The following is a 14,526-nucleotide window of genomic DNA, read 5'->3' as shown; positions in this document are numbered from 1 at the left end:
TGTGCTCTCCAAGCATCATTCTAGCCATGTCGATTAGCGTCCTGTTCTTCCTCTCTACCACACATTTTGCTGTGGTGTGTAGGGAGCGGAGAATTCGTGCTTGATTCCTTCCTCCTCAAGATATTCTTCAACTTGTAGATTCTTGAACTCGGACCCATTATCGCTTCTTATTTTCTTCACCTTTAGCTCAAACTCATTTTGAGCTCTCCTTAAGAAGCGCTTTAGGGTTCTTAGGTTTCGGATTTATCCTGCAAAAAGAATACCCAAGTGAAGCGGGAAAAATCATCAACTATAACAAGACCATACTTACTTCCCCCGATGTTGAGATAGGCAACAGGTCCGAAGAGATCCATGTGTAGAAGTTTCGGTGGTCTTGAAGTTGTCATCACATTCTTGCTATGATGAGTGCTTCCCACCTGCTTTCCTGCCTAGCATGCTGCACAAGGTCTGTCTTTCTCAAAACAGACATTGGTTAGTCCTAACACATGATCTCCCTTTAGGAGTTTATGAAGGTTCTTCATCCCAACATGTGCTAGACGGTGATACCAAAGCCAGCCCATATTAGTTTTAGCGATTAAGCATACATCTAGATAGGCATTCTCCTTTAAGAAATCAACTAAATAGAGCTTGTCGTCTAATACACCCTTAAAAGCTAATGAACCATCACTCCTTCTAAAGACATATACATCAATATTTGTAAATAAACAATTGTAGCCCATATGACACAATTGACTTACAGACAATAAATTATACCCGAGTGACTATACTAAAAACACATTTGATACTGAGTGCTCGGTCGTGATGGCTATCTTGCCCAATCCTTTAACCTTGCCTTGATTCCCATCTCCAAAAATGATGGTGTATTGGGAATCCCTGTTCTTGACGTAGGAGGTGAACATTTTCTTTTTCCCCGTCATGTGGTTAGTGCATGTGCATCCGCTGTCAATAATCCAGCTTGAGCCCCCGGATGCATAAACCTGCAAGGTATTTAAGCTTGGGTTTTAGGTACCCAACTCTTGTTGGGTCCTACAAGGTTAGTTACAACAACTTTTGGAACCTAAATACAAGTCTTGTCTCCCTTGCATTTAGATCCCAATTTTCTAGCAACTACTTTTGCATTTTTGCATGAGAGTACAAAAGAAGCATTACATGTATTGTAAACAGTAGTAGGACCAGTGCATGCTTTCCTAGACACATGAGACACAACATGATTACGCCTAGGCCTTTTTCTATCATAAGCATATGTAGAGTTAGATGCAACCATAGCATGAAGATTAAATGCATCAATATGAGAACCAATATTATCATAGCACCTATCATTATGAGCATGACTAGTAAATTTCTTATCATAAAGATAGGCATGGTTCTTTTGAAAACTACTAGCCAAGGAGCCTTTCCTTTCTCCTTGTTGAGACTGGAGGTCCTTTGGCTTGTTAAGTTCTTGGTTTCCGTTCGGAAACCAAGTCCATACTTAATTGAGGGGTGTCTACCAATGGTGTAGGCATCCCTAGCAAATTTTAGTTTTTCATAACTTTCTTTGCAAGTCTTAAGTTGAGCATTAAGGCTTGCAACATCATTATTTAACTTAGCAATAGTAGAAACATGTTCATTACAAGCATCAACATCAAAGTCTTTACATCTATTGCAAATAGCAACATGCTCTACACATGAACTAGTTATATTAACTTTCTCTAGCTTAACATTCAAATCATCATTTAAATTCTTTAGACTAGAGATAGATTCATGACAGGTAGACAATTCAAAGGATATTATTACATTTTTCTTGACTTCTAGAGCAAGAGATTTTTGAGCACTAATGAATTTATCATGTTCTTCATACAAAATATCTTCTTGCTTTTCTAGCAATCTATCCTTTTCATTAAGAGCATCAATTAATTCATTTATTTTGTCTACCTTAGTTCTATCTAATCCCTTAAACAAATTAGTATAATCTACTTCATCATTAGACGATTCTTCATCACTAGAAGAAGTATATTTGGGAGTGTCTCGAATACATACCTTCTTCTCCTTAGCCATAAGGCACGTATGGCGTTCGTTGGGGAAGAGCGGAGATTTGTTGAAGGCCGAGGCATCTAGTCCTTCATCTTCAGAGTCAGATGAGGAACAGTCGGAGTCTCATTCCTTCCCGATGTGCGCCTCGCCTTTGGCCTTCCTGTAGTTTTTTCTTTTCCCTCTTCACATGCTTCTCTTGTGCCTGGTCATTATCGTTATCGGGGCATTATGCAATAAAGTGACCAGTCTTACCGCATTTGAAGCAGGAGCATTTTTCCTTTGACTTGTTCTTGTTGGGGTACTCCTTGCATCCCTTCAAGACGGTCTTGAATCGTTTGATGATGAGTGCCATCTCATCCTCATTGAGTCCAGCAGCCTCCACTTGTGCTACCTTGCTAGGTAGCGCCTTCTTGCTGCTAGTTGCTTTGAGGGCAACGGGCTGCGACTCGTAGACGGGAAGTGGACCATTCAAGGCATCATCCACATATCGTGCTTCTTTCACCATCATGCGCCCGCTCACGAATTTTCCGATGATTTCTTCGGGCGTCATCTTTGTGTACCTAGGGTTCTCACGAATAAGATTTACAGGCGTGGAAGAAGGGAGACGGGGAGGCTCACTGCGGGGAACGAGGGTGGCGTGGACGGACGGCGGGCGCGCGCGTCGGAGCTCGCCGAGCTTGCGTGAGAGAACGGCGGGCACGCGCGACGGAGCTCACCGAGCTTGCGTGAGAGAACGGCGGCCACGGGGCGCGAGAGAACGGCGGGCGCGCGCGACGGAGCTCGCCGAGCTTGCATGAGAGAACGGCGGGGCGCGAGTGCGGCGGCGGCGCGGCGGGATTGGGACGATTTAGGGCAGGCGGGGCGCGAGCGAGAAGGTGCGGGCTGAGGCCGGGATGGACGATTTAGGGACACTATTTTCGTCGGCCTCAGTGAGGCCGACGAAAATAGTGGTCGGTCAATGACTTATTTTCGTCGGCCGGGTTGAGGCCGACGAAACTACGCCACATTGTCGTTGGTCCAGAGGCCGACGAAAATAACTTCCCTATTCTCGTGGGCCTGCCCACGAAAATATTCCCCGGCCCACGAAAATACGACACATTTTCGTCGGTCACGAGGCCGACGAAAATAACATCCGTATTTTCGTGGGCCGGCCAACGAAAATAATTCGGTCCATGAAAATTTATGTGTTTCCTGTAGTGATAACTATAAATGACCTGAGCATGAGTCGGACAACATCATGATCTGTCCATCTTGTGCTCCCGTAGCTTCGAATTTTGTTGACAAGGGCTTTGAGCCTGTTGTATGTCTGTGTTGGCTCTTCTCCCCTTATCATCGCGAATCTCCCCAGCTCACATTCCACCAGTTCCATTTTAGTGATCATGGTGGCATCATTTCCCTTGTGAGAAATTTTGAGGATGTCCCATATCTGTTTGGTGTTGTCCAAGCCTCTGACCTTGTTATATTCATCCATGCATAGAGATGCTAGCAAAACAGTGGTGGCTTGGGCATTTTTATGAATTTGTTCATTGATAAACATAGGGTTCTCAGTACTATCAAAATGCATCCCATTTTCTACAATTTCCCAAATGCTAGGATGGAGGGAAAATATGTGACTACACATTTTATGGCTCCAAAATGAGTAATCCTCTCCATCGAAGTGTGGGGGTTTTCCAAGTGGAATAGAGAGTAAATGAGCATTTGAATTGTAAGGAATGCGGGAATAATCAAAGGAGTAGTTTTGATTAACCGTTTTATTTTTGGACGGGGAGTAGTTATCCCATGGTGAAGAAGATGAGGCATCGCTGTCGTAGTAGATAATCTTTTTGATGCGCCTCTTCTTCTTCCCGTCTCTTTCCTTGTGACTCGAGCATGAGTCAGTGGGCTTGTCGTCTCTTGGCTCGTTGAAGAGGGACTCCTCCTTGTCGTTGATCACCATCCCCTTGCCCTTAGGATCCATCTCTTCGGGCGGTTAGTCCCTTAGATGAAGAGTACGGCTCTGATACCAATTGAGAGCACCTAAAGGGGGGTGAATAGGTGATCCTATAAAATTCAATACTAAATAGCCCAAACTTGGTTTATTAGTGTTAGTGCAATTAAAATCAAGTTGCTAAAGTTAGAACTCTACAAGAAAATCAATCACAATGAATAGGGACACGAGACACAATGATTTTTATCCTGTGGTTCAGCCAATGCCTACTCCACGTTGTGGTGACCTCCTTCTGTCAAGGATTGCACTCAATCCCTCTCAAGTGATCCAATGATCAACTTTGAATACCACAGTTTTCTTCCTTAGCAGTCTTTTCCCGTTTGCGAGGAATCTCCACAAGTTAGAGCCTCTCACCCTTACAATGTTTGATCACAAGAAAAGCACAAGAGTAAGGGAGGGAAAGCAACACACACAAAGCTAGAATCGCAGCAAACACACGCACACAAGCCAAGGCGTGAGCACAAAACACGGCGCAGGGAGTTTACAACTCAAACAGTGCTCAAATCTCTAACACGATGATCCGAGTGCGTGGTGGCGAAGTCTAGGCGTCTTAGAATGTTTAGAGAATGCTTGGTGTACTGCTCCATGCGCCTAGGGGTCCCTTTTATAGCCCCAAGGCAGCTAGAAGCCGTTGGAGATCCAATTGGAAGGCAATTCTTGCCTTCTGTCGGGTGGTGCACCGGACCACCGGACATGAACAGTAGTTGTCTGGTGCCCGATCTCCTTCCTTATCGGGCGCACCCGACTGTTGGACCTTCGGTTCCGTTGGCGCACCGGACACCGTCCGGTGCACACCGGACAGTCCGGTGTGACCATCTGACCGTTGGCGCGGGCCACGCGTCGCCCGCTGATTGCGCTGCCGACCGTTGGCCGCGGGCGCCGTTGACTCACCGGACAGTCCGGTGCACACCGGACAGTCCGGTGATTTTTAGCCGTGGCGCCTTCGCTTTTTCCCGAGAGCGACGAGTTCGTTCCTGGGCCAGTCTGGGCACCGGACACTGTCCGGTGCACCACAGGCTGGTGCTGGTTTGGCCGAACTCAGCCAAAACTTCTCCAATTCATTTCCACTTTTCTTGGCAGTGTCCCTAGCACTTAGAGAGATATGTTAGTATCAAAAACAATTTACTAGGGCTAGAAACATACCTTGATTCTTGATTTGCACTTCTCAACCACTTAGCACATATGAACTAAAACAATATGTGTTGGGCATCTAATCACCAAAACATTTATAGAAATGGCCCAAGGGCACATTTCCCTTTCACTGAGGCACACTCGTGGGCGGGAGCTCGTTTGGTCATGGTGCCTCCATGGGAGTTTGGCGTCGTGTCGACGTTGTGGGTGAGTATGGATTCTCAAGCAAATGTGGCCGAGGTGTGGTTTTGGTGGGCCTGGCTTAGGGTGTGCCATGGTCCACCTAGAGCCCTCTTGGGTCCGCCCCTACTTGGAGTCCTCTCTGCAGCAGCACGGACCGTCCACGTGTTACGTGTAGGCGCGCGGTGGACTGTCCGTTATGCGTGTAGAGGGCTTCGTGTAGAACCTAGATCTCACCTTTCGGAAGGGACCCTATTTGGGAGGAGAAATTGTAGAGTTGCTTCAGGATCGATAGGCCACCGAAAGTGTCTTTAGACGATGCAGAGCCAAAGAGAGGTGAAGATTAGGGCTATAAGGCTAAACTGTGGATAAAACTACTACTAGATCTAATGCATAAGGAAATAGAGTAAAACTGATTTGGAAGATCGATAAAAAACGAATCCTTTTGTAGCTCGTCATTTATTGGCAAAAATCGAAAAGGTCAATATGAAGGAGGAGAAAGAAATAATAGTAACGTGGTCCCGGGCATCTAGCATTCTACCCGCAATGGTTGGCCATACAATCGCGATTCATAATGGAAAAGAACATATACCTATTTACATAACAAATCCTATGGTAGGTCGCAAATTGGGGGAATTCGTGCCTACTCGGCATTTCACGAGTTATGAAAGTACAAGAAAGGATACTAAATCTCGTCGTTAATTGAATTCAGAATAGAAAGATTAAGAATAAACAAAGTTAATCGGCCATACCTCTTTATATAGAGAGGGAGGTTTTAACCCGTTCATAAATGGAATCCAACAAAATCTCATGAGATATTAGGATAACCCTGCAAGAGATCAAGACTTTAGCTCGAATTAACCTGCTCGCAGACCGTTTGGGGGTGCGGACCGTCCAGGTGCCAGATCTCATACTCAACAGCACAAAGATTACAATAACTTAAACATGAAAATGACGACCAAGCTAGCTCCTAATAAACAGCTCGCTACGCATCCTTTACTGTGAATGGTGAGCTACGTGACCCCGCATTGAGAACCTCTCAGCTGTAGAAGCAACCTAGGAGGTGATCGAAGTTCATGACCTAACTTGAGCAATTTTTTCTGTCGGACCAGTCCTACTCCTAGCTGTTATGTACCGCAGAAACCGGTGCCAACAATAAGAAATGCTATTTCCTGTAAATATATGTAAACGAAATAGAAGTCGTCTCCTAAAACCAAGTTGTATGTGGCACAGAAGAAGAGGAAGATGGCAACTAAAATCTCTGATATGGTGCACCTGCAAGGAGCATGCAAACAGGTGCACGCATTAGAGTCAGCTCCAGCAGCTAAAACTTGATGAAAGTTTCTTAGGAACAATGGGGAAACAAAACGCCCAGCAGGCCACCTGTCCCAAAACCTGCAGCGAGGCTTTTCAAGCATTTGTGGCACAGGCTTGGTTCTACCAAGCTTCTCCGTGACAACCCACTCGTTTACATTCCCGAGCTCGAGCAAGCCGATGAATGTCGCCTTCGTTCGGTGAAAAGACATCACGTTCTCAAAAAGGATCCAGAATGGTATGAAGTGGATAGAACTAATCAACCAAAACACCAGTTGTTAGAAACATTTTCAACATCCTAGATACGATACGAGAGCTGTTGAAGATCCAAACCTTGGATTTCTGATGGCGTAAAGAAGTGTTATTGTTGTTGGGATGTAAACCACCCCCCATACAGGGACAGTGACCTCAGGAATCAGCACAGACAAAGGAATTATTACGCAGTAGAGCATGAAAGGTACCACATGGGCGACAACCTTCCTAATGAAAAAGAAGCTGTAGATCAGATACAGCTTCCTCCACAGCGACACCTCCTGCTCAAAGATTTAGAGGACATCAGATAGATAGATAGATAGATATTGCTAAAGAAACAAACAACAATGCTGCAATGGAATGGGCAAATCTTGAGAGGCTCTACAGTTGATACTCATGTTTTCCCTCTCTTTTTTCTGGAGAATTGATACTAAACCACTTCATCTCTAAACGCATACTATGGCCGCTAGATTGTAGCGAAGAATTACCTTAGTCAGAATAATTTCCGCTCCCATCTTCCGGAATAAATTTGCTGCCCCACATGTCCACCGATGTTGTTGGCGGCGATATGCCTTCAGATTGCTTGGCAGTTCACTTTTTACCTATGGTTCCAACAAACAATAGTAAGTTGACATCACATTATAAATATGACTACTGGCTGTAGGACTACATATCATATGGGAAAAATGTTGACAGAGCTTTGACATCTCTTCAGTACAATATGTACAGTAATCCTATTCACCATTTTATCATGCTATATCCTGACTATATTTCCCTCTCCTATTGTATACTTTAAGGACAATTTTAAAGCAGAATTGCAGAAAAAAATGGTGTAAGTAAACTAGAAAACTGAATCATATGAATACATTATACTAGTACTGTTTGTTACCTTAACATCCCCAACATAGATGAATTTCCATCCTTTCAGACCTGCTCTGACTGCTAAATCCATGTCTTCCACAGTGGTTCGATCCTCCCAGCCCCCAGCTTCCTTGATAGAAGAAGTTCTCCAGACACCAGCAGTTCCTGAACTTAAAAAGGTTAGGCCCACAAAAAATGACTAATGATTGAATTCTGACTGACACTGAGAATTTTCCATTATACCGTTAAAACCAAAGAAGCCAAAGGTGGATGAACCTGCTTCCTGCTCTACTTTGAAGTGATAATCTAATGTCATCTTTTGTATCCTTGTCATCAGGAATTCTTTGGGATTAACTGCAAAACCGTCCCGAAATGCCAGTCAGCAAGTTCCTGTCAATTGTAACAAGCGATGCATCAGACAGATAAGCCTACCCAGCACATAAAAGGGACAAAACTTCTGTTTAATCATCATGTGTTTTTCCCGTGCTGTAATTGTAACCATAGGTAAAATATTGGTGATAACTGATAAGCTACACGGCAGTTATACATGTGCTTATGCTGACTGCTAAAACTAAGCAAATAAATGCAACAGCATGGTCAACGAAGGACATAATAAGAGGCAATTCATAGTTGGTTTGGACTTTTGGTGCAATATACTGCACTGTAGTATAACAGAAATAAGAATTATTGCAAATTCAAGTAAACAAATCTAACAGCCTCAAAAAGGATTCTTTTGGCTAACTGTTATATTAAAAAAAGTAGAAAAACATATTCAATAACCACTACATCGCTAAAGATTATAATTTCATTTTGTGGACCCGTTTTCAAATATTTTGGTAGCTGATTAGCTATTTGTCTTAAACCAGTTTACAATAGAGGCAGCTGCTGATTTAATAAACTAGAATTTAATATGACAAACTTGCGAGAAATTCTTTAAAAACTACATTTATATATCAGAACTTAAAATTAGAGTAAAAAAACTCGGCCGAAGAGGAAAAAATCGTCCTCTCAATATTATATTAAGAAGAGATCGAAACATGGTCGTGGTTGATAAAATCACCGAGAACCCTGACCCTCTATCACTAGCGGGCCATCACCGTCCACTCTGCAATAGCTCAACCGAAGGATGGCGTGCAAGACGTAACCCAAGAACAGGCGGGACACAACGAGGGAATATTTAAAAAACCCCAAAATTCGCCCGAGGGGAATCGAACCCGGGACTTGTAGATGCTACTTGGAAACCTTAATCATTACGCTAAAGCCTCTTTCGCTAAACTTAAAATTAGTGTAACGGCATGACAGCCACAAGCATGTCCTAAGTTCCTAATCAAATGAACTCGTGGGTCGTGGCCAGGTAGTTGAGCGTTTTCATGCTTACCAAATTCCCACCGTGCTTGAACAAGAGCAATTCGTGGATTATGAACAAGATATGGGACGGTCCTCACGAGGAAGTCAGGTTCTGGTTGGAAATCAGCATCAAACACAGCGACAAAATCACACTGTTGAACATACTCGTAGAGCATCCCTTGTTTCAGCGCACCCGCCTTGTAGCCTGTCCGATTGTTCCTCACCTCATATTTTACGTTCTTTCCATTGTTAGCCCAAAACTTGCATTCAAGCTCCACCAAATCCTATTCAGAGCATTAAATATGAGATATAACTTTGAGGAGCGCAACAGAAAAAATCAGTAATGTTAGCTCGCCTAATGTGCGCAGTACTTGTTTTTTTATTTTAATAGGTAACTAATTCAAGTACCATAAATGTTTCAACGTTGCACTGAAAAGGTGTAGAAATCTGTGTAGTGAAATGTTTGCATGTCGGCTTGTATCTGTGTAATGGATGGTGATCCAAATGTTTCTTCATAATTCGTTAGGGCCCTAAATTTATTTTAGTTTAAAAATGAAAGAAGAGAGATTGATCCTAATTCGATCTGATTTTTAAATTTTATAGTGTAAAATTTAGAGCTTATTGTCACCTCTATTTGTATCCGATGTAGCTATGTGCACCTTTTGTAGCTATATGCAGTTACACACCATCCTCTAACGTACTCGCTCATAAAGAAGTTGTTCTGATTTTTCTAGATAGTATGCAAATACATGGTGGATATGTGTCCATGTGTGATAAGTGATAGTGTGCTAACACATGATTGACATGTGCCCATGGTATTCTGATGCATATTTTATAGATTGTTGTTTGGATCTTAAAGCCACTTAGTATATGTCAGTTTCGGATTCTCTTTGGTGTCTTGGTCCTTCACAACAAAAACAGAATATGTTGCCGCTACTAGCTGCTACTATCAGCTCCTAAGGATGATAGCTACTGAGCTTATTCCGCACTGAATTTATGGGGTGCATCACGAGATTGAGAACTAAAGGTAAATGCATAGTAGACACGAAGATTTAGATAGTTGTAGACTCTCTATGCGAGATAATACCCTACATCTTGTATGTCAGTGGCTATTGCTTATGATCCGATAATCTGTCTTCTTGGTACGCCTCATCCCTCCTTTTATAGTCCAAAGAGGGGACTCTTACATGAAGGTTATATGGTCTCGTACTAGATAAGTATACGTATCATCCTAACCGAGTCTAACTAGAACTTTTAGTTCTAACTTTACATGCAGATTTCCCTTATCATCCGGATTCTACCCTATTAGGGCTTGTTCGGTTAGCTCTCAATACATGTGGATTGGGTGGGATTGGATGAGTTTGAATCCCAAACAAGTCAAACTTCTTAAGAATTTTTTCCAATCTCATCCAATCCATGTGTATTGGGAATAACCGAACAAGGCCTTACATCGATATCGACCTTACTGATCTAATAAGATCACGCGCCTTCATTTTTCTCGGACGAGTCTGGCATCTCTTTGACATATGGGTTGAGTCCTTGGATAACGTTGCTGAGTTCTCGATTCTCGAACCCACCTGTCAGGCTCTTATTTGTTGAAGTGCTCTCGAGTGCCCTTGGTACATATATTTAATAGCCCCCGTGTCTGATATGGTAGAGGTACTCTTATCCCAAATATTTAGCTCCATCGAAAATTGGTAGAGGGTTGCTATGTAGAGGCATATTCGCTGGCAGCCCCTCGCTCGAAGGTATATCTCAGAACTCTGTCACTTCATCTTGTGTTCCGAGTTATCTAGCTCATACTTCAATATAAATGTTGGTGTGCATTGTACTCCGTAGGAGGAACCCGCATGGGTCGCCAAAAACTATGAAGAATCCAGACCAAACCATTTTCTAGAGCAATTAGCCGAAAGGGCTTCTGTTGGTCCATCTTTCACAATGAAAACCAATCCTCCTTCCTCCTCTAAGAAGAGGAAGAAAGTAATGATCCGAGTTAGTGACTCGGATGACGATGATGAAATGCTGGCCCAGATGTGTGTGGTCTTGGAAGAGTCATTGGGATCTAACTAGAATTGCTTAGTAAGCTTGGACTCGGCCTGCAATGATGCCTTCTTCAGTGGAGGTTCAAGATCCTCCTCTCGTCCTACCTCTGGATGACTCAGCCGGAGAGACTCCTTTAGGCTATCAAACTCTACCTACATGCATGACCTGCAACAAAACTAGGCTTCACCTTTCTATATCACAGATGTATGATTACTTTAGGTTGGCATTGACCATGATCATCCCATTAGAATATGGTATTTTAAGGACTAGGTATGCGTAATAGGGGATTGCCATGAACTTGGTGAGCCTAGGTCTTTCGATGATTGCATGATGTGTCGCGTCAAAATTTTCCACCTTGAAGTGCAAAAATTCTATGCAGAAGTTTTTCTTGGTGCCAAATATAACAAGCAGAGTGATCTACCCTAGTGGAATCATGGACTTGCCCGGGATAATGTCGTAAAATGGCACAAGACTCAACTTCTATGATTTCCGATAGCCCCATCTTCCTGAAGGTTTCGACGAAGAGAATATTCAGACTACATCCACCATCAATGAGGACTCAGTGGAGTCGTGTGTCGCCAACTGTTGGATTCAATATCAGAAGATACCACCCTAACCGTGGCACATGACCAGAGTGATTAGATCTGTCAAATGTAATCGACACATTTGACTAGTGGAGGAACTCTGGTGTGGCCGGCTACACAGAGTAGACGTACCTCATCTCCAACTATTGTTTTTCTCTTAGACTCGTACGAGTCGGGGCTACCAATGATATAAATGATGGCTTGCATTGGCTTTAGGAACTTGCCCCGGCATCATCGTCTGAGTCGTTATTGTTGGTGGTTTTGGAGCTTTTTGGCTTTAGGTCTTCTGGTTTAGACTCTTTCAGAAGTTTCTACTCAAAACCTCTGATGTGTCGGCACTCTTGCATAGTAGAGTGCGTAGTATGCTGACTCTGTGGATGGTACGTGCATCTCCCCTCCATTAATGTTATAGTATTTGAATGTAGTTAAATAGTTGGGAATAATGCAAACATTAATGTTTTAACTTTTAAATATGCTTGCTATAAAATGTATTTTATAATTAATATAATAATATGTGTTTGATGTCACAAATATTAGTGTTTTTTTTTCTTGAACATGATTTATTGAAAGACGATTTTTTTAAAATAAACCTATTTGACTCATCACTTCAGCTGGCAACGTACCTAACGATGACTGAAGGCTAGAAGATTCGAAGTTTACCTTAACCGTCGGATCCGTGGAATCGTCGAGAACCTGTACGATCACCCTATCCGACGGCCACCACATCCCGCATGCTGCTTCAATGGATAGCTTGTACACCTGCGCGCACACAAAAGAAAGGAACGGTACGGCATTATTTGCATTGCGTTGGTGCCGATGTGCCGAGGCGCCGCCAATGTACTGAGAGAGTGGACACGGACCTCCCGTTCGTTGTACATGGGGATTTGGACGAGCACCATGGGGTAGCCGACGCTGCAGCCGGCCTCCTCCTCGTCCCCGTCCACCTCGGCGGTGGGGCCGGCAATGGGGCACGGCGCCCGCCGGGGCAGAAGGCTGGCGGCGGCCAGGAACACGGCGTCGGCGAGGAGCATGGCCGACAGGGCCAGGCAGACCCACGACGCGGCGGCCAGCGCCGGCGCCACTGCCGCCGCGCGCGCCGCGTCCCACGCGGCCCGCAGCGCCTCGCCGCCTGACGACGGAAGCAACCGGCGCGGAAGCAGGGTCGTCGACCCGTCAAGGTCGAGCCATGCTCCCGCCACCGCGGCTAAGGAGGCTATTGCCGCCGTACCGGCCATTGCTCACGCCTTCCCGCACGCGCGTCCGCGTCCGCCTGCCCTCTCGGCCTCTCCGGTGCGGCCTGCGGCCCTCAGGAGCTGCAGCCTGCAGCTTTTGGAGACGTTGTCGTTGCTTTTCCTGGGTCGCGTCGGTGGCTCGGTGCGGGAGGTGAGTGATGACTGATGAGATGAGTGATGAGGCTAGTGGTGGTGCAGTACAAGAAGCTCACGAGATGATCGCTCTGATTCGCCGGCTTAACCACAGCTTTGATTTCCGACATGTTAGCCAACGCGCACCAGACCCCACAGTTCAGTGTTGAGGGCTAGTGGCTCACTACCTCTTGCGCTACGAGCATCACGCTCCTTGGCCTACTTGTTGCCTTGTTGGTCGGTATCACGTATCGGTACCGCCCGTGGGCCCAGTGTCTGTTTGCCGGCCCCAGTGTCGCTTCCGTCCGCAGTTCCTCGAGACCACAACGCATGGCAGGCTTTGTAGTCATTGGCCCATCAGCAACAGCAACCCAAGGCCAAGGGATGAGAGGAAATGCCAAGAGCGAACGTGTTCGTTCGTTCGTGGTGGTTGGCTTGCTGCTGCCGCCCGACGAAACGTCGCCGTCGCGGCCGCGCCCCCATCCCGACCGGCCGGCCGGCCGGCCACGAATGGTATGGATGGACGGGCCAGAGCTTTTGATGCCCCCGTTTTTGGATGCTCCCTCGTCGTGTTTCTGGTGCCCAGCAACAATGATATACGGCGAAAATAAATCAACCACCACACACACCTCCCCTACGGTGGTACCCCTTGGGTCGCGCACGGAAGGAGGATGCACAGAACAGCTCAGCCGGACGCATCCGTTCCGTCCCGCATGCACGTGCACGAGAAGATGACGAGTCCAGAATGTTTTGTTTCTGAATTAAAACAGCAGAACTGGTTATTTTTTCAAAACTACGCATTATGTTCAGAAAAAAACACTTTTGCCACACTCCTGCGGAGCTAGTAGACTGCATTGTTCATTCAGTAGAATTTAAAAAAGGAAATGCTACTGGAGATAGCCCGCCTACGAGGCCTTTTCTTCCGCTCGAGAGGCTCCTAAGGTGACGAGAAGACCAAAATATCACATAAACAAAGTGGGAATAGACTTTTTTTCGAATTTCTTTTACAACTACTCCCTCCGTACTAAAATGATTGTCGTTTTCACTTTTCGAGAAGTCAAAGATTTTTAACTTTGACCAAATATATATAACAAAATATTAATATTTATAGTAGATAATTAGCACCATTAGATAGATCTTTAAATCTATTTTCTTAATAAACTTATTTGGAGATACAAATATTGATAATCTTTCCTGTAAATCTAGTCAAACTTGAGAAACTTTGATCGTCATGAATACCATAGTGACAAATATTTTGGGACGAAGGGACTAGATGCAATGAACTAGAGCAATACGTAGACCACATACATTTGTTCGTAACTTGCGCATAAAATTGCATAGCTTTAAACTCTCTCTCTATCTCTCTTTATATATATATACCTAAAAAATTGAACTATTGAACTATGCCTATAGAGTTATAGCTCAAACCAAATTTGAACATACTACGTGG

At 44.5% G+C, this 14,526-nt stretch overlaps 1 protein-coding gene across 4 annotated transcripts; it reads right to left on the bottom strand.

Moving 5' to 3' along the window:
* Window positions 1-543: 543 nt before the first annotated feature.
* On the bottom strand, window positions 544-13,246 carry LOC103629938 (probable glucomannan 4-beta-mannosyltransferase 3). 4 transcript variants are annotated; one of them, XR_004850286.1, is made up of 9 exons: window positions 12,573-13,246; window positions 12,373-12,471; window positions 9,117-9,369; window positions 7,982-8,092; window positions 7,767-7,903; window positions 7,366-7,479; window positions 6,959-7,158; window positions 6,064-6,880; window positions 544-5,563 (listed from the first exon to the last, which is right to left on the bottom strand). XR_004850286.1 is itself a non-coding variant. In XM_008651041.4 (9 exons), exons 1-9 carry the CDS (start codon window positions 12,945-12,947, stop codon window positions 6,439-6,441), a joined length of 1,611 nt encoding a protein of 536 aa, XP_008649263.1. In that variant the 5' UTR covers window positions 12,948-13,245; the 3' UTR covers window positions 5,799-6,438. The 4 variants fall into 4 exon arrangements, 3 of the variants coding, with proteins under 3 accessions (XP_008649263.1, XP_008649262.1, XP_020395052.1); XM_008651041.4 differs by lacking the exon at window positions 544-5,563 and having other exon boundaries at window positions 5,799-6,586; window positions 6,707-6,880; window positions 12,573-13,245; XM_008651040.4 differs by lacking the exon at window positions 544-5,563 and having other exon boundaries at window positions 5,799-6,586; window positions 6,695-6,880; window positions 12,573-13,240.
* Window positions 13,247-14,526: the final 1,280 nt, after the last annotated feature.

The sequence above is a fragment of the Zea mays genome, chromosome 6 (assembly GCF_902167145.1).
Source record: "Zea mays cultivar B73 chromosome 6, Zm-B73-REFERENCE-NAM-5.0, whole genome shotgun sequence".
In the NCBI taxonomy this organism is placed as follows: domain Eukaryota; kingdom Viridiplantae; phylum Streptophyta; class Magnoliopsida; order Poales; family Poaceae; genus Zea; species Zea mays.
Note: the sequence above shows the minus strand (reverse complement) of the source record. Positions and strands in the feature narration are given on the sequence as shown.